Source organism: Alligator sinensis, unplaced genomic scaffold (assembly GCF_000455745.1).
Source record: "Alligator sinensis unplaced genomic scaffold, ASM45574v1 scaffold607_1, whole genome shotgun sequence".
Taxonomy (NCBI): domain Eukaryota; kingdom Metazoa; phylum Chordata; order Crocodylia; family Alligatoridae; genus Alligator; species Alligator sinensis.
In genome coordinates this window covers 1,115,297-1,134,541 of record NW_005841935.1, presented here as the reverse complement: position 1 = coordinate 1,134,541, position 19,245 = coordinate 1,115,297, and the positions used below count along the sequence as shown (strand labels likewise).

The 19,245-nt window shown below is 49.3% G+C and overlaps 2 protein-coding genes across 9 annotated transcripts in view; one reads left to right on the top strand and one right to left on the bottom strand.

Annotated features, from left to right (window-relative positions):
- Positions 1 to 19,245, bottom strand: part of TSTD2 (thiosulfate sulfurtransferase like domain containing 2) — an 87,894-nt gene that overhangs the window by 2,429 nt on the left and 66,220 nt on the right. Inside the window, exon 13 of one of the 2 annotated variants that reach the window (XM_025199058.1) lies at positions 7,976 to 8,605. The exons of the other annotated variant lie outside the window; for it this stretch is intronic. The gene's annotated coding sequence lies outside the window, so the exon portion shown is untranslated. Of the gene's footprint in view, positions 1 to 7,975; positions 8,606 to 19,245 lie in introns of those variants that run through there. 2 annotated transcript variants of the gene reach the window in all.
- Positions 1 to 19,245, top strand: part of TMOD1 (tropomodulin 1) — a 91,251-nt gene that overhangs the window by 30,074 nt on the left and 41,932 nt on the right. For all 7 annotated transcript variants that reach the window (XM_006019658.2, XM_014518012.2, XM_014518016.2 and 4 more), the window contains one exon: positions 13,957 to 14,113. In XM_006019658.2, the coding sequence (XP_006019720.1) occupies positions 13,957 to 14,113 (157 nt within the window). The remainder of the gene's footprint in view (positions 1 to 13,956; positions 14,114 to 19,245) is intronic.

Genomic DNA, 19,245 nt, shown 5'->3' with positions numbered 1-19,245 from the left:
CTGTTGTGTTTGACAGGCAGTCAGGAGCAGATAAATATTTTCCAAATTTTTTAGGGGCCCTGCTGGCCAGATAGACGCGGGCAGCCCGAATTGGGCCTGCGGGCCATATTTTGCCTGCCCCTGGTATAAGTTGTCCTGCCTAGTTGGGTGACAAGTGTTTTTTGCCTAGGATAGCAGTTGCTGCAGAACAGAAATATGCCACTGCTGGTAAGCAGCAGAGGGGATTCAGTGTGTCAATACTACTGGGTCAAAAGCATGTTCTGCTGAGCCCAGCTCCTGTGAGCTTTGTCCACTGCTAGGAATGGGCACTTCCAAGACATTGCATTGAGAGTGCACAGTGAGGGACTCTGGCCCTGGTTCTGCAAACATCTACTACATGTAGTCCTATTGAATTTGCTGGAGTTGTTCATGTAAGGCCGGTGGCATGCCTGAGAGTTTGCATGATCTAGGCTTTAATAAGGGTTGATTTAGTTTGTTTAACTTCCCAAAAAGTGAACCACACATACTGAATGTAACTAGTCGGGGTCCCAGGGGTAGCCATGACACCCCCTGGTGGCTCTACGACCATGCCTCGCTCTGCCTTTAGGCTTCTGCCCCTCCATCTCTCCTGCCATGCCTTATAGATTCATAGAAGTTTGGGTCGGAAGGGACCTTAGCAGATCTGCAAGTCCAGCCCCCTGCCGTGGGCACAAAAGAGCGCTGGGGTCAGATGACCCCAGCCAGGTACATGTCTAGCCTCCTCTTAAAGACCCCCAAGGTAGAGGAGAGCACTACCTCCCTTGGAAGCCCATTCCAGATTCTGGCAACCCTTACTGTAAAGAAGTTCTTCCTAATATCTAACCTAAATCTGCTCTCCGTCAGTTTGTGGCCATTGTTCCTAGTTACTACAAGGGGTGCCCTGGTAAACAGAGCATTTCCTATTCCTTGCTGCCTACCCTCTCCCCCTCTCAATGAATTTGCAGGTGGCCACAAGTTCACCTCTCAGCCTTCTTTTGCAGAGGCTGAAGAGATCCAGGGCCCTCAGTCTCTCCTCATAGGGATTTGCCTGCAGGCCCCTAACCATACAAGTGGCCCGCCTCTGAACCCTCTTGAGGTTGTCCACATCCCTCTTGAAGTGTGGCCCTCAAAACTGGATGCAGCACTCCAACTGCAGCCTGACCAATGCTGCATAAAGGGGAAGTATCACTTCCCTGGACCTGTTTGTCATGCACCTGCTAATGCATGGTAAAGTGTGGTTAGCTTTACTGATCGCTCCGTCACATTGACAACTCATGTTCATCCTGGAGTCAGCAGTGACTCTGAGATCCCTTTCCGCTGCTGTGCTACTAAGAAGGTCCTCCCCCAGCCTGTAAGTGTGCTGGTGATTTCTTCTCCCTAGGTGCAGCACCTTGCATTTGTCCTTATTGAACTGCATCCTATTCTGTTTTTCCCACTTTCCAACCTGTCCAGATCCACCTAGACTCATTCCCTACCCTCTGGTGTGTTAACTTTACCCCATAATTTGGTATCATTCACGAATTCGGACAGAGTGCTTTCCATGCCCTCATCCAAGTCACTGAGGAAGACATTGAACAGCACCAGTCCAAGGACCGAGCCTTGTGAGACTCCACTGCCCACATCTTTCCAGGTTGATACAGACCCATCTACCACCACTCTCTGGGTGCAACCCCTAAGCTAATTTGCCTCCCACCTGACTGTGTAATCATCTATGTCACAGTTGCTCAGTTTATTTGTGAGAATAGAATGAGATACTGTATCGAAGGCCTTCTTAAAATCCAAGTGGATGACATCTACCTTGATTCCTGCATCTAAGCATTTTGTGACCTGGTCATAAAAAGAAACAAGGTTAGTCAGGCAGGATCTACCTGTTATGAATCCATGCTGCTTGCCCTTTAGCACTGCTTTCTCTGCTGGACTCCCACAAATGTGATACTTAATAACTTTTTCAAAGGTTTTCCTGAGGATAGGGGTGAGACTAACTGGTTTATAATTAGCCAGATCCTCCTTCCTCCTGTTCTTGAAAATTGGGACCACATTGGCCCTTTTCCATAGATTCATAGATTCATAGATAGTAGGGTCAGAAGGGACCTCAACAGATCATCAAGATCAATCCCCTACCTCGGCAGGAAAGAGAGCAGGGATCAGATGACCCCAGCCAGATGCTTATCCAGCCTTCTCTTAAAGACCCCCAAAGTAGGGGAGAGCACCACCTCCCTTGGAAGCCCATTCCAAATTTTGGCCACCCTTACCATGAAGTTTTTCCTGATATCTAGCTGAAATCTTCTCTGAGTCAGTTTGTGACCATTGTTCCTTGTTACCCCAAGAGGCACCCTGGTGAACAGAGCATCACCGATCCCTTGCTGCATTCCCTAATGAATTTTTAGGCAGCCACAAGGTCACCTCTCAGCCTTCTCTTGCGGAGGCTGAAGAAATCCAGGTCCCTCAGTCTCTCCTCATAGGACTTGTCCTGGAAGCCCCTAACCATATGAGTGGCCCTCCTCGGGACCCTCTCCAGTCTATCAACATCCTTCTTGAAGTACAGTGCCCAAAACTGGATGCAGTACTCCAACCTGACCAATGCCGCATAGAGGGGAAGTATCACCTTCTTGGTTCTATTCATCATGCATCTGCTGATGCATGATAAAGTGCAGTTAGCTTTGCTGATGATTTCATCACACTGATGACTCATGTTCATCTTGGAGTCCACTATGACTCTGAGATCCCTTTCCGCTTCTCTGCTGCTGAGAGGGTCACTTCCTAGCCAGTAGGTGTGCTGGGTATTTTTGTGCCCTAGGTGCAGCACTCTGAATTTATCCTTGTTGTACTGCATCCTCTTGTGTAATGCCCACTCTTCCAACCTGTCCAGGTCTGCCTGCAATCGTTCCCTACCCTCCGGTGTGTGCACTTCACCCCACAATTTAGTATTGTCCACAAACTTGGACAGAGTACATTTCACACCTACATCCAAGACCAATAAAAAGGTCTGAATTGATCCAAAGCCTCCGAATCGATTTAGAAAAAGATTCAGAGGAGATTCAGTGATTCAAGCAGTCCCCACTCACCGCCACAGAGAGCTGGACCCAGATTCCGTGCCGGTAAGTAGGCGGGAGGGAGAGCTGGGTTATTCTTTGACACTTCTCTAACGTGTACCCTTCCCAAAGCCTAGCCTCTTTAACCAATAAAGCTCTCCACTATAACAAGCTTGGTAGTACTTGCTGGGAGAGGGACTGGGCATGCCTTCATGCTCCTTATGCCCAGCTGATTAAGGGAGGCTACTTTCTGTGCTTCATGCTTAAGGAAGCACCCCAAGATCTCACAGTGGGTCAAACACCCTCAAGGTCTACAAGGCCTGTGCAGCCCGGGTGGCACAGGGCCTGAATAACGACCTGACCCCTGAGTGGTGGCAGCGGTTACCCCAGGCTTGCAGGTGTGCTCCAGGAAGGAATTTGGCCAGACGTGAGGTGCCCCAGGGGAGGCAGTCAGAGCTTGGTTTTTGGTTGGGCACAGTGAGGCGGGTGGCTCAGCACAGGAGCGCCCCCTACTGGCCCACCTCATTCTCCTAAACATCTAGGAACTAGCTATATGCTGCAGCTTTGGCTGCCTCCCATTCATTATGTCATGTTTATGGTTTGCTCCATCAGGGCTACACAAGACTTAAGAAGGTCCCATTTAGTTTTCCTGATGAGCCAGAGTTGGAAGCAGCCACTCCTGTGACAGGGCCATTATCTGCTCTCTGCTTTAACCATGGTCCCCCAAGCACCCACCCTTGTTCCACCACTGATTGCTGTTTTTCCTGATCCCTGCAAAAACCGTGGGTGCCTCAGGTCTGTACCCCTTTCAGCAGTACCTCACTGCTGTGTGCCAGCTAGGTGGATACACTACTTAGCCAGTCCAGCATCCCAGGGGTACTTCAAAGCAGATCGCTCAAAAGGATTGAAGGTCTGGGCATTCCCAGTGAACATCCAGTCCCACAAACTACACCCCTCTGCATAATATCCCATCTCCTGTCCTCACTGAGGGAGAATTCACTCCCATTCTCATGTCAAGACTGCAGCATCTAGGATTTGGGATCCAGAATGGATAGGAAAACACTATGACTTGGTGTATGAGGCTTGTCTGCACTGTACACACTCAGGGTTGGGGTGAAGTAGGCACAAAGCAAATGTAGTCATGAGCAGACACTGCCCCAAAGAGTTATGTACACAGCAAGGCAAGGCAGGATTATTGCCCCAGTGTCTGGATAGAAAAGTGAGATCTGAGAGCAAGTGACTTGACTATTATCAGACATGAAGCGAGTGAAAGAGCTGGGAATTGCTCCCAGATCACGTGAGTCCCTGTTCAGTACCTCTAATCTTCCAGCCCATCCTTTCTTTTTTTCCTTTACTGAACTCACAGCAAAGAGATTTGTATTGTTACAACTAATGACATGGCAAGAGCTAGTTAATGGTTGGCTGGGCGTTTGGAAGCCTGAAGACTAGGAAGGGAGCTGCCTTCTACACAGATGACAGAAATGTGCAGTGGAAGTTTCCAAAGGTCCTGGTGGTGGTTTTGCTTTGCTCTCACTAAGTTGGTGGGAGTTTCATACTTGAGCTCAGTTGAGGTTCTGCCCTGAAGTTTGAACGCTGCACCCAGTTTTTCTTTTATGGCTTGCAGTTTGCCTAGGCATGGGACTAGAATGGGGACTGCCATCAGGAAGTGGAAAGGGGTGGCAGTAGGGGCTATGGTAGGTGTGGGCAAAATATGGCCCACAGGCTGCATCTGACCTGCCACGTCATTCTTTCTGGCCTGTCAAAGATGACAAGGTGCCAGCAGCAGGAGGACCCAGGGAGAGCCAAGGGCAGGACCGAGTGGCTGAGCAGCAAGGCCCACCCCAAGGCAAAAGCGGTGTTTGGAGAAAGAAAGCTGCTGCTCTGTGGGTCCCAGTAGGGGACCCTGCTCCCAGCCCCATCCCCAAACACACACTCTGTCAGCCCCCAACCAGAGCCCTTTGCAACTTCTGGCCTGTGACCCATTGGCTGTTTCTCACCCTCCCTCTGTCCAAGTGGAAAGTCAAATGAGATCAGACAGAGGGAGGAGGGGAAACCACTGTGATCAGGGACCCAGGCTGAGCCAGATCCATGCCATGCCACATGGCATGGAGTTAGCAGGGCCCAGACAGGAGGAAGGGGGGAAGCAGAAACCACCATGATCCACCCATGCCCGGCTGAGATGGTTCCATGCCACGCTGTGCAGTTCTGGCCATGCAGCATGGAACCATGTGCTGCTGGCTGGGGTGGACTGGAGCCATTGTGGTGGGTGGGCAGCAAGTGATGGGTGGGTGGGGAAGGGGCAGAAAGTGGTGGCAAGTGGGTGGGAAGTGGCAGCAGGGGGATGGCAGGAAGCAGCAGTGGGTGGCAGGAGTGGCGGGTGGGTGGGCAAGGGGGCGATAGGAAGCAGTGGTGGGCAGGGAGAGTGGCAGCATCAGTGGCGGGCAGGCATGCAGGAAGGAAACTAAGGGAACGGCAGGGGAGTGGCAGTGGTAGGTGGGAGCACGGAGTCTGTGCCAGTGCCCTGGGGCCACAGGAGTGCAGAGCTTGGGTGTGGGGTCTGCTTGGCTGCATCTCATAAGGCTCGCATGCAGTCTGCGAGAGCCATACACAATGTAGCCGGTGGCCTAGCCCTGTCTTTGTCTCCCCCTGTCTTTCCCTGTGTCTGTCTGTGACTCTGTGTCTGTGTGTGCGTCTCTCTGTGTCTCCCCAACCCCACAGCCCATAACCCACCACACACCCACTCCCCAACCACTTTCCCCCACATACACCCCCTTACCACCCACACGCAATCTACAAGAGTAGGGCTGTATTTTGAGCTATTATGCAATTGCCTCTGGATACACTATGCAAGCACACACAAATCAGGACAAAATTTTTTTTAAATGAAATTAAAATAAGTTATAGTAGATATTTTATTTTTCAGTATATGATTTGGGTTTAGTTTTCTTTGGTTTCTAGATAGCAGCACTCTCCCTCCCAAAAGGAATACTTCCTGGGAAAGGGGAGGGACTTCCAGTGGGAAAGGTTAGGGGTTACAGGTGGGACATTCGGTCCCATGATGGTGACCAGGGGGCGGGGCACCCATCAAGGGGCGGAACTACCATGGCAGCCCTCGACAGCTCACCAAAACTCGTCAAGCAGCCAAAATAATTGCCCTCCCCTAGGCTATGGTATTTCAGAACCAAGAGATATCTGCAGTGTACATAAGTTAATGCCAGGGGAGCCAATACAAGGCAGCTCCACCTCCCCCCACTGACCTGCTTTCTGTCACTGGCACAGGAATAAGGTGCCAGGACTCCATGGTCTTTAGCAGCAGCAGCAGCATGTAAGCATGGGTGCCATTTGCTAGTTGCTCTGAGTCAAGGCTTCCTGAGGCTGATTTAAACTTGAAAAGGAACTGCAGGGATGGGGTGGACATAGGAATGACTTCCATCAAGAGAGTGATGTATTCTGTCGTAGGGCCCATCCTCTGAGGTCAATAAATGCTGGAGCACATCTAATAGCAAGCATGTGCACACTAGGCTTAGGGGAGGCAAACATATGGAGGCTCATTTAATGGAGTTCCATTGTGGCTGAGCCATGCAGACAGCTTGGCAGCCATGGGGTAGGATGAAGGTGTGGGAAGCATAAAAATTCATCAAGTGAAGGCCTATGGCCAGGGTGACCATATGTCCCAGATTGGTGGGGACAGTCCTGGGTTTTGAAGGTTGCTTTAGCATCCCAGCTGTTGGAAAAAATTAAAGCAAAAGTCCTGGATCGGTGGGAACCTGCCCATATATGTGGCTACTGAGGCAGGAGCCTGGCACGTGCGGGCAGGTTTGTGCCTACTGGGACTTCTGCTTGAATTTTCCCCAGGGAGCCCAGCCAATGGGCTCCTCCATAGTCTAGACCCCACTGGGCTGTGAGTAGAGTCACTTGCACAGTAAGTTGTGGTCAAGTTACATGCAGGGAGCTGCAAGGTCAGGGCTGTGTGTGAGCACATGTGCTGTGCTATCCTGTTCTGGCAAGCACTGCTTCTGGGAGTCACAGGGTTGGGGCTGTGTGTGTGTGCACATACATGTGCAGGGGTTGGGGCTGTGTTTGTATGCGTGTGCACACGCATGTGCAGGGGCTGGGGGGGGAGGAGGAGGATGTGCATGCATGCCTGCTGTATTGGCCACCTCCACTCCTGGAAGCCACTAGGTCGGGGCTGTGTGCACATTTGTGTGTGCACATGCCGTGCTGTCCTACCCACCCTCGCTCCTGTGGGGCTAGAGTTCTGTGTGTATGTGTGTGCATGCATGTGTCCCTTCCTCATCCTGGATTTCCTTACCACCAGAGTCGATGCGTAGGGGGTGCATGCGGGTGAACGTGTACCTCCTGTGCATGGTGGTACACCCCCTGCAAAAAGGCACCACTCACACTGTCGGTGGCACCTACAGGTGATCGCTGCTCGCTACCCTGCTGCTGGCACTGCCGGCAGCATCTGCAGGCAGTCTGTGATTGCCCCTGGCTGCTGCTGACACTGCCGGCAGTGCCTGAGGGTGTTCACTGACCCATGGTCGGTGCTCGCCGCCGCCCCCAGTTGCCAACAGTGCTGGTGGCATCTGTGGGAGCTCTCCGCCGCCAAGCTCCTGCTACTTCTGCCACCAGTGCAGCCATGCCCCCCCAGCCGCCAGGGGCACACACCGTTCATGCTTACCACATCCCAGATTTCTCTGAATTTATTTTGGTCACTCTATGGCTGATGCTGAGTGTTTCTGGGCTTGATTGGCCTCAAAGTAGATAGAGACCTGGCTTTCTGTCTCTGTATGGCTGGTACATAGCAGGCCCCGTGTTTCTGCAGTTCCATTAATCCCGCTTCTGTATGTAGCTTCAGCCAGTCATGGTTTCTTTATCCCTTTCCTCCTCTCTTGGCTTCATTTTCTATGGCATTTGTCAGGAATGCAAGCAAGGCAGAAGCAACAGCTGGGGCAGTGTGGGTTCTGTGTACACAAAACCCAGACTAGACCCTGGATTGAAGGCAGGCATATTTCTGGGGTCAGGTATGATGCTTGTTCATGCTTAGTAGGTCTGTAATGAGCACCGTTGATCTTAAAGGGAATGTAGCTCTGGTTCAGTACTGTGTGTGCTATGTGGAGGTGGGTCCATAGAAACTTTTTTGCAGAGTACAGTCCTGCTTATTTTGGTAAAAGTTATAAAATATAGCCTGTGTGCTAGAAAGATATTAGGGGTTGTTGAGTGGAGGGGGTGGCGGGGGAAGGAAGGATACAAAGGCTATAGGAATGATGAGTCCACAATAGTAGAGGATGAACAAGGTAAGTTCCCAGGCCTTGTCAAGGATATGAAGTTACCATTGCTGCATGCAGGATTTTATCCCACATGAGCATTATCATGAGTCTGACAACCAAGGAGAAAGTTCTGATAAGTGACTCTGATTAATTTGGACAGTTCCCGGGAGAATGATCCATTGTTTCATTGTCTTTTGTGCTCCCCTGCCTATCTCTCTGTTTCCATCTGCTGTATCCTATATAAGGGGAGGGACATTCTTGTTTCATACTTACACAGCCTATGGTCCATGTTATGGCTTCTAGGATCTAATGCAACAGAAATAGGAGATAATCATTTATATTGATAACAATGTGGATTTAACCTATATGTCCCTGTGGAGAAAACCCTGTTCTGCTAGCTGGGGAGAGTTGCAGCAATATTGCTTATTCAGCAAGGTCAGGAAAGTTCAGGGAGTGAATTTTTACCCCTGGAAGGTAGTTTTGTTATTCCAGAGAAAATAGAATGGGTCATTAAGAGAGTGTTTAGACCAGGGATGGGCAGTGATTTGGGCCAGAGGCCTACAGAGGGAGTTTTGATGAGTTGTTGTGGACTGGGTCAGCACCCTGCTGCCACTCCCTTCCCCCCTCCTCCCCCACGCCCCTCAACAGCTCACCAAAACTCCTTAAGTGGGTCTATCTCATGCTTGGCTGGGCAGGGAGCACCATCCAGAGCAGGGTGGGTGGGCAGGGCCGGGATCACTGGGCGGTGACAATGTGGGGCTGGGGCCTGGGGCACGCAGCTGAGATGGGTGCCAGTTCCATGGGCAGGAGCAGGTGGGGAGCAGATCATGGCTGTGCCCAGGGCCCCAACCTGCACTGTCACTGCCAGTGATCCTGGGATCTCCATGGAGACTCACTGAGACCTACATGGGCAGGGCACACAGCTGAGTAAATGGGACGGGGTGGGCAGGGAGCAGCATCTGGGAGTGGAATTCCAGCCCCACCTTCTCCCCACCTGCCTACAGCTCCATCCCATCTGCCCGACCAAACGTACCCTGCCCGCATGGGTCCTGGGCCAGTCTCCATGGAGACCCCACCTGCCCGCTCTGTCTGGCACCCCCTGCAGTGGGGCAGGGCAGGCAGGCCAGGATGCCTGGGCAGTAGGGGTGTGTCCAGTGGGGAAACAGGCAACAGCAGCCAGAAGGAGCTGCCACTTCCAGGGAAGTGTGTGTGGCCACTGTGCTCCCCAGCCCTACAGCATGCCCAGGGGCCCACCTGGGCCAGGCGGGACCAAGGGACCTGCTGCAGATCAGACAAAATCCATTGGCAGGCTGTATTTTGCCCATGGGCCATATTTTGCCCACCCCTGCTTTAGACCTTTAGCCTGCTTGCAGATATTTAAAAAAAACAAACAAACCCAAAAAACCAACATTTTACTTTAAACTTCACATGCTCTCGCCTTAAGCACAGCACATGTCCAGAAGAGGCAGCACATTATTTGGACCCAACTCACACAACATCTGTATAGATTGGGCACTTTACTGGGGCTTTTTTGGTACTTTTATCTAATAGCTGATTGAATTAGCTATTAGATAGAAGCACCAAAAATCCCCACTGAAGTTCCTGATCTATATAGATGCTGTGGAGCTGGGTCAAAGTAACGCACAGCTGCTTTCATTAAAGCATTTTTTTTAACATCTGCAAACAGCTTTAGACCTGGTCAAATGTTTTTTGGGGGGGGGTTGAATTTTATTCAGTCAAAAAAAAATTTTTTTTTTTAATGTTTTGTTTCTGATGGGTACTGTGGGTGCTTATCTGGGATGTGGGGGACCTGTGTTTGAGTCCCTGCTCTGAATCAGGTAGGATTTAAACCTGTGTTTCCCACAACCCAGCTTGACCATCTGAACCACTTAGACTGAAAACCAGCTTCTGAATCTCTCCCTGTCAGGCTGTTCTGGAGGCATTCCACTCCTTCCCCTGTTTCTCTTGAACTTCCAAAGGCATCATTACTATTCTGCCTGAGAATGGATGCAAATCTTGAAACCTTGAGCTTTTTTTTTTTTTTACACGGAAGTCCACAGGTAGTGAAGGGAATGTACAAGGAAGACATAGTACAAGTAGTGAATGGCAAAGGTTGATTGATTTCTCAAGGACTTGGACCTGAGGAATCAAAGATCAGCAACTAGATTAACTGAGAATGCAGGAGAAGCTTGTTAAAATGTGGTGTGCTAATCTTGAACCTGATGTTTACAATAACCTGCTTGGGTTTCAGTTTTCAGTGATTTGAATCAATTGACAAATATGGTTTTCTTTTTATTAGCCACGTGCCAGATAAAGCCACATCTTGTCTACAATTCATGAGACTTCTTAATATATACATTTTAGATTTGGGCCCAACAAAGCAAATGGCAAGCATGGCAGTCACTTTATTGAATTCAGTATGACACATCTGATGCTTAAAAGTAAGCAACTTCTGAAATGTTTTGATATGTTGGGTTTTGACTGCCTCCCCACAGTGGCTACATTGATAGACTATCATTTTTATTCTGCAAATCAGATAAAATATTTAAGGGCGTGGATTAGTATTTTAACCAGAACAGATCTTGCAGAGAAACACCGAGTCTTGATTTTTAAAAAAATCTTGCTATATAGCCGTGCAAGAATTTGGATGTGTGGGGGAGTATGGATGGAATTAGGGAAGGTGGGCATGGGTGAGTGGCAGTGTGTGAAAACACACATGTTCAGGTTTCCCAAGCCAAGTTAGCTTTGATTAAAATAGGCCTCTGATAAATGCAAGCCCCAGCTTCAGCATACTTCAGCATACTCAGGGCTGAAGCTTTGGTTTGGGTTCTGGGAAGGTACCCTCATGATGAGTGGTACCTTACTGCTCCTAGTCCTGCCTTCTTCATTGGGATTGCTCTTAGTGTAAAGCACCGTTCAACAGGCACAGCCACATTGCAGTGAATGCAGCTCATATGGATGGATGTAACCCAGCTAGCTGGGTGGATGTAACCCAGCTAGCTTTAGACTCACCAGCTGTGGTATTACTAAACAGTGCAACCCTAGAAGGATGGAGCTCTACAAAACGTGCCCAAGAACCTGGGTGAGTATATGGTCAGAGTGAGTCTACCCTGAGCCCTGTGCTGCTATGGATACACAGCTACCAGTATCTATGCTAGTTAGTTTAATCCTAGCTCCAGGATGAAGGACACTCAGAGTGTAGGCATAACTAGTGCATAGAGGGAAGAATCTTTACCATCAGGAGTGTACATAAAAGTATACGAAGCCAAATCTGGATTGCACTGTTTAATTAAAAAAAAGGACTACTGAATGAGTTAATATAGGATTGTAGGATGATAGGGCTGGAAGGGACCTCAGGAGGGTGTCTGGTACAACTGCCTGCTCCAGGCAGGATCATCCCTGGTTAAACCAGATCAGCTAAGTCTTTATCTAACCCCTTCTTAAATATTTCCAAAAACGAAAACTCCATAGTCTTGCTAGGTAATCTATTCCAGTGCTTAGATAGCTTTGTTAGATAGCTTTTCCTAATATCCAACCTCAATCTCCCTTGTTGCAATTTAAAACAGTTGCTCCTTATCCTGTCCCCTGTAAGCACAGACAAGCACAAACCATCTACTTTATAACCCCTCTTCAGATATCTGAAGACTGTGATCAGCAGGGATCCAGGTTTTCCATTTCCCATGGAAACTGGAGGAAAACGCAGATTTCCCCCTTTACCGGAGGAAAATGCAGATGTGTCATTTTAGCAGAGAAACCTTTGAATTTTGCAGTTCTGCAAAGAGCTCTCTGTAGGCTGGCAGAGTTCCATCCTGCAGGGGGCTGGGAGAGAGTGGAAGGGGGGCGCCATGTACATGTATATGCATATGGCCTTCAGGCAACCTGGAGAGCAGCTCCCCTAGGTAAGTTGTGGGGTACAGGGGGGAAGAGCTGGGCTCTGCTCTGCTGCAGCAGTCGCCACCTACTGCTGGGGGCAGAGGGCTATGGACCCGGGTCCCTGGCCCCATAGCCCTAGCAGCTGGGGGCCCCCTCTGGCAGGGCTGGGGGGGGGCAGTGGGTGGGGACCAAGGGACATCAGCAGGGCTGAGGGTGCTATGGGGGAGGAGTAGGAGGCACCAGCAGGACCAGAGAGGCTGTGGGGGTGAGTGAGGGGCACCAGCAGGGCTGGAAGGCTGGGAGGGGCTTTCAGTTTAATCACAGATTATGGGGTTTTTATCAGAGAATTTGCTATTTTTATCAGATAAATTATGATTTTTTTTTTGTTTTGTTTTTAATCAGGGAAAACCAGGATCCCTGGTAATCCGTACCCCTCCATTCTTTGGTCTTCTCTCCCCTAGACTAAATGATCCCAAGGCAGGCAAACACCATTATAAACTAAAGGAACAAGGGAGGGGAGAGGGTACTCTCTGATGCACAGTCAAGAACACTGGCAAGTGGCAAGTTCAGTGGCTAGGTGAGCCAGCAAATAGCTGAGAGGATAAATTTATGTGAATTGCATAGTGTCAAAGGGGCAATCTCTTAAGACAGGTCTCCGTACTGAGCCACCCCCTTGGTCATGGGCAAACTATCCACCTCTTTCGCCTGCCATGCCTTATTGTCAGTTTCTCTGGATGTTAATAGACGGGAGGCTACCCTTTGCATACCCAGCTGTATCATGGGCCATACATACATGCTCTGACCTTCCTTATATGTGTTTCATGCCTCACCGATGTAACAAGGCCTAGCACCCAGCCTCCACTCGGAAGCACACACTGGGCCTTCACCTATGAGGCCTAGCACCCGGCCTCCAGTCTGGCAGCACACAACAGGCCTTAACCGACTGCCTCCTCTCCCAAGGGCCTCACAATTACACCCCAAACACTCTGCTCTCCCACTTGGGTTTACTCAGCTAGCTCATCTCCAGGGCCTCACAGCTACGCCCCCGAAACTCTCCAGGGCCTCTCTCAATACTCTGCCCTCCTATTAGGGCACAGGGTCAAACACCCCCATAGGCTCAGGTGCCACTCTGCTTGTTGTGCCTGGCCCGCCACTCCGCCTCTCTCCAGGGCCTGGGGTTGAACACCCCTGTAGGCTCAGGAGTCCCACTTGGCATGCCTGGCCCATCAGTCCCATTAACTCACCCACTGGCTGATGAAGGCTGGGGTTAAAGTGCTCTGACCCGCCTTTTACTGGGGAGGTTACTGGCCTGGCATTTCTTGGGGACTCTCCCGCCACGAACAGCCCCACCAGGTCACCCATCCCCGGCAGGGTACAGTTTCAGGTCATGCCCAGGACCATGGGGCCTCCTCCTTCCCCATAGCCCCACCCTTACCTCCAAGGTGTTTCTGGAGCAGTGACTCAGCCAGATGTTGCCTCCATGGCTGCGCCTCCCAAACTGCTCACTCTCTGCCCATATAACTGGGATCTAAAATGGCCACCATCGTCAACCACCTGATGGCCTCCTGCTCCAGGCATTAAAGTGACAGAGCACTGAAGCTACTCCATCACACATTGAAATAAGGGTTTGCGAGTCCTACAGTGAGCTCCTTTACTCTCATTTAGAAGGCAAACAAAGGAGCCTGGATAGAGCAGCACAGGAAAGATGTGGAGAGGTGATGACAGAACAGTGGGCAGCTTTAATCTGAATGATTAACATCCATCTCTTTGCTCTTTGTACCCAGAATGCATTGCTGCCTGCAGGCCTCAGACAGAGGGATCAGACAAAAAAGACACCAACTGGTCCCTTCAGAAGGGAGGAGCTCATGGCTCACTTAGAAAAGCAGGCAAACGATGTGAAAGACCGAGAAGACCTGGTCCCTTTCACAGGAGAAAAAAGAGGTATGGCTTCTCCTGGCTTTGTCTGTAACATGTGCTTTGCAAGGTGAAGGGTCCATGTGATGAATGTGGTGCTCAGGGAAAGGGCTGTTCTGTGAAAGCATATCTAAACAAGCACACATACTTAGAGGGAATGGCTTTATCTTAGAACTGGTATCAAATGGAGCAGCTGCAGGGTTGATGGGATTCATTCCACTCCCCTTAATGCCCAGTCTGGGAGGAGGTCTCTTCTGGGCTGTTGACTAAGTCAAAGATGTGTGAGATGCTTATGTGTGGGTTAGAAACTGTAGCTTCCAGGAAACCTGCAGCTTTTTTCTCTCTGCCTTCCCTTCTGTTTCTTCCTACCCTGTGCTCCTATTGTTCACTTTTTGATGCTTTTCTTTCTCTTCCTGGCAGGGTTTAAATTACACTTTGACTCTTGGGGAGTCTACAAAAAAAATTAAACCAGTTCACTGATTAACAAGTCTACCTAAGTGAATGAGCAATCCAATTGTAGACCCCCCAAGGTTATGATTTTCAAATTTTGGCTCTTGACTCGTATTGGCGGGGGCTCTTTGGCTCTCACCTCCCTCTGCCTACCCCAACGAGCTCCCCCTTAATTCGCACCCTGCTTCCTGGTTCTCTTTCCCCTTTCTGTTTCCCTGCAGGAGCTCCCCTGTATTCAGTTCTTGTTCTGTCCTTGAGTGGTGTCATCTAGATGATGGTGATGATTCTGAAAATTTCTCCTCCAGTCTGAATCTGAGTGACCAACACCACAGGCCAATCTCTCTGTCTCTGTCACATCTTCACAGAGGCCAGGCCTACAGTTTAAACTCAGCTAGCTAAAATTAAGCTCAGTTCTGCCTGTTTCTTGTCCACAGTTTATCAGATTCTTCAGAATATTTCCTCTTCCTGTCAGTGTCCTGTTGATTGCTGGAGCATGGCCTCAGGCAGCTGTTGAGGATGTCTGGGGAAAGAGAGCTGGGAAGTGCATTCAGGGTCAGCCTTGGATCATCAGTTGTCCCAAGAGTTTGTATAATGTGTGGGAGGGAACAAAGACTTATGCAAACATATTGGGTTATGAACTTAGTGGTAGAGAAACAGTTGCCATAACAGTTTGCTGTGAGAGGATGGTCTGTGGGTTTAGGAGCACCTAACCTGTCTTGCTCTCTGTATAATGTCACTCTGAGATGACTGCTCATGAAGGAATATGTTCCATTTTAGGCATTGTGTTACCAAGGAGAGACATATTGGAAAGATTAAAAAAAACAGCTTTTGCTTAGTCAAGACATAAAGATTTAGCTCATTTAATCTTTTCTCATAAATAATTTCCTGCAGCAGCCCTACAGCTAATGGAGGAAGTGACAATAGCCTGCAAGCATTTGAACGATAGGAAACACATTGGGGCAGGGGTTTCTTACTGTTATAACTAGGGTCAGTGGGTTAAAGCTTAGAGGACGGGGATATATGGGCTACATTCCATGATAAATGTCCCTACAGTTGAACTTGTTAGCCTGTAGAATAATTCTTAATAAGTGAAGTGGAAGCTGGCTTAATACCAGACTGGATGGGGGATCAGTGTGAGTGCTCCCAGGCCAAAAGATCCACTGCTTCAGTGCCAGTATCACTTCACCTCACCTCCTCAGCATGCTTGCTGACAAGCCAGAGTGCACTGGCTGAGACAATAGCCACCCTTACCTGCCTCACCTCCCAGACACCAGAGCTGCTCCTCAGCAAACAGCCTTTGGTGCCATCCTCCAGTAACCATTGGGTATGGCTGCCAGCACCCAGCCATCGGTCAGGTTTAGCTGCAAACTAACTGGAGATACATGTGTTTGGGTAAAGCCCAAGAGAAGATTGCTTGAGTTTGGGGCAGTGATAAGCTGAAGCAGTGATGCTCACCTTTTGGCCCTGTGGGCTAAATGAGTGTTGCAGAGCCAGTCCACAGGTGGATCAGTCCCCACACCCCAGGATTGGGCCCACAGGCCTGGATCCAGACTGTACTGCCTGTCCAGCCCTGTGTGCAGGGATTGGGGCCTCACACAGCCTCTGCCTGGCCTTGCACGCTGGGATTGGGGCCCCCTGCTGCCCTAGCACACAGGGCCATGGCCAGCAGGGCTCCTTACCGACTGATGGCAAAGCACCAAGGGTCAAATCTGGCCTGTGGGACAGGGGTTGAGCACCCTGGGTGACAGCTAAGACTGGAGTGGGAGGGTACAACATGGCTAGGTGAGGGAAAGAAAGTCTATGTGGGAGAGAGGACTAGAAGAGGGGAACAGGTGGGGAGCTGGTTCATTCCTCTGACCTATAGGAATCTCTCTAGAGCTTAGTTCTTTTCTAGTGGCATGCCCCTTGTTGAGTTACAGCAGCTGGCAGAATTGCACAGTGTTCAGGTCACAGGAAAGTCTAGGTCTCTTTAAATTTGTTTTTGCTTCAAGTATTATTGAAGTCAAATCTTTTAGAACTTGATGGTGAACCAGAATGAAGCTCCTCTTGTCCCCACCCATACCTGTGCTGTGAATTTGAAGTTCTTGACAAGAACCATTATATGCTAGGCACTCTATAGTCTCTCCTTTGGAATGAAGAAGTTTGACCAGTTCTGCCTCTGTTCAGCCCTTGCCTTGTTGCCTTCTGCCCATATTTTTTCATGGAAACCCTTACACAGTCCCACTCCCAGCCTCTTCCTTGCTTTCATAGTAGACCAGAAAGCTCCATCCCCCTTCCTCAAGCCTTGCCCTGCTTTCCCCATCCATGCCCTCTGCAGGAGGTGGGCTTATCTGTAAGGAAGCAGCTGAGGAGCAGAAGGGCAAACTGCTTAATACTGGAGCTTGGCAGTAGGTGATGAATAGGTGAACGGTTTGTCAGACTTCCCTTGGGCTCATTCTGCAAACTGCCCTGTTCCATGGCTCTTGTTATAGAGCTCCGTATGCCTGCAAGTAAAACTGGGCTTATGTTCAGCCCCACCCTCTGCCAAACATTAAATCTTTGGTGACAGAAAAATTAGAAAGATGCTGGTGTCTTTGGAAGAGGTAGATGGCAAGATCAGATTCGATGGTCAGAGTGGGAAATGGATTAAAATGCTTTAGATGCAAATCTCTTTGAACCTTAATTATGTCAGTGCTAACATGTATTCATTACATATAATAATGTAAGAACCACCATTTACTGGGGAAGACCATAGGATACTCTTACCCAGTATCCTCTGTCACAGAGTGACACACTGTGGATGCTGAAAGGGAGAGAGCAGGGTATGACCAGGGATTTTCCCACTGTTCCTCTCCCACTTGCAGCTTCCAGCATTTAAGGTCTAGGAAGTTCTAGTTTAGAGGCCATACCCCTAACTCCCATGCTTAATAACTACTGATGCAGTTTTTCTCCAAGCATCTGTCCAATCTCATTTTTAATCTGACTAAACTGTCAGCTTTCACATTTTGTGGCAGTGGGTTCCATACTTTAATGATAGACTGTGTTAAAAGGAACTTTCTTTTGTTTATTTTAAACTTACTACCTGCTAGTTTCATTTTGTGATCCCTAGTTCTTGTGTGGCAAGAGAGAGTAAATAAATTCCTCTTTACTTTCTCTTTGCCATTTAGTATTTTGTAAACCCTTATGTAACGTGACTGGTGCTGGAGTGGCAAAGTCACCCCTTCTGCCTTCCACCTGGCCCCCACTTTGTTGCCTACCTTTCAGGGTCCCACCATGTTATCTTGCCTGCAGTGCCTTGATGTTATGATCTGAAAGGGAGCCTTCCCCTAGAGGGCAAAGGTGGTTTTGGGTAGTAGGTCTGGCCTGAGTGCCCATGGTCTTGATCCACTTTATCTGGGTCCTTCTGTCTACTGTACCAGGACCCTAAGCTGCTGGGCCCCTAGTCTTGCCCCTCGCAGGCTCTGGGCCCCTTGGCCCCTGGTCTTGCCCCTCATGGGCTCCTTGGCCCCAATCTTTGCTGTCTGGTACCACAGTCCCCCAGCAAACAGTAGCGCTCCTAAAGTATTTGGGCTTCTTCCTCCACACAACCCACCAGGTCCTAGACCCTGGAAGGGCTTTACATTGGGTGCCCTTGCAGCATCCCTGTAGCCCTGTTTCTACCCCTATCAGCCACACTCAGTCTTCCGGTCTTCAAACGCAATGAAAAATATGAGCATCCTCTCGCCCGCAAAAAGGGTCCCCATCCAGGCTTAATCACACTGTGGGGTGCTGCAACACAGGCTCAAAACACTTATCTGCTGCTGTCTGGTGGTAGAGGGGCTTCCTTCCAGCTCTCCTGCATCTTGAGTCCTTCCTCCTCAAGGAGCCCTTGTCTGTCTTCTCCCTGGAACTCTGCTTCCTGAAGTTTGTAAGGCCAGACTTGATCCTCTCTGGCTCAGGCCCTGGGCTTATGTGCCCCTTCCTGGGTCACCTGACTCTACTTCTTTCCCAGCCCTGTCAATCACTGTCTGCACCTGTTTTATTCAAGGGCACTGCCATTATTAGTCTGTCCAGCAGGCTGGAGCTGGCCAGCTAATCCTTGGCTCCCTCTCCCATTCAGTAAGGGGTTGGGGATGCATTACATCTTATCTTATCTCCTCTCAAGCATCTCTTTTTCTAAACTGAATAGGCCCTGCATTTTTAGTCTCTCCTCATATGAAAGCTCTTCCATACCACTTACCATCCATGTTGCTCTTCTCTGTAGTTTCTCTATATCAATTTTTGATGTATGGTAACTATAACAGTATTCAAGGTGTGAATGCACAATGGATTTATAAAGGGGCATAATGATACTTTCTGTTTTGTTTATAATTCCACTCTTATTAATCTGCATTATTTTGTTTGCCTTTTTGACAGTTGCTGAGTACTGAGCTGATGTTTTTAGTAAACTGTCCACAATGACTCTTAGATCTTCCCTGCATGGTAACAGCTCATGTAGAGCCCATCATAGTGTAGAAGTAGTTTGGGTTATTTTTGCCCATATGCATCACTTTACACTTATTTTCACTGAATTTCTTCTGCCATTTAGTTGCCCATTCACTCAGAAGTACCAAATCCTTCTGCAGTTCTTTGCAGTCTGCCTTGGTCTGAACCACTTTGAATAATGTAGTTATCTGCAAAGTTGGCCATTTTGCTCCCTTTTCCAGATCATTTATGAATATGTTTAGCAGCACTAGCCCCAACACAGATCC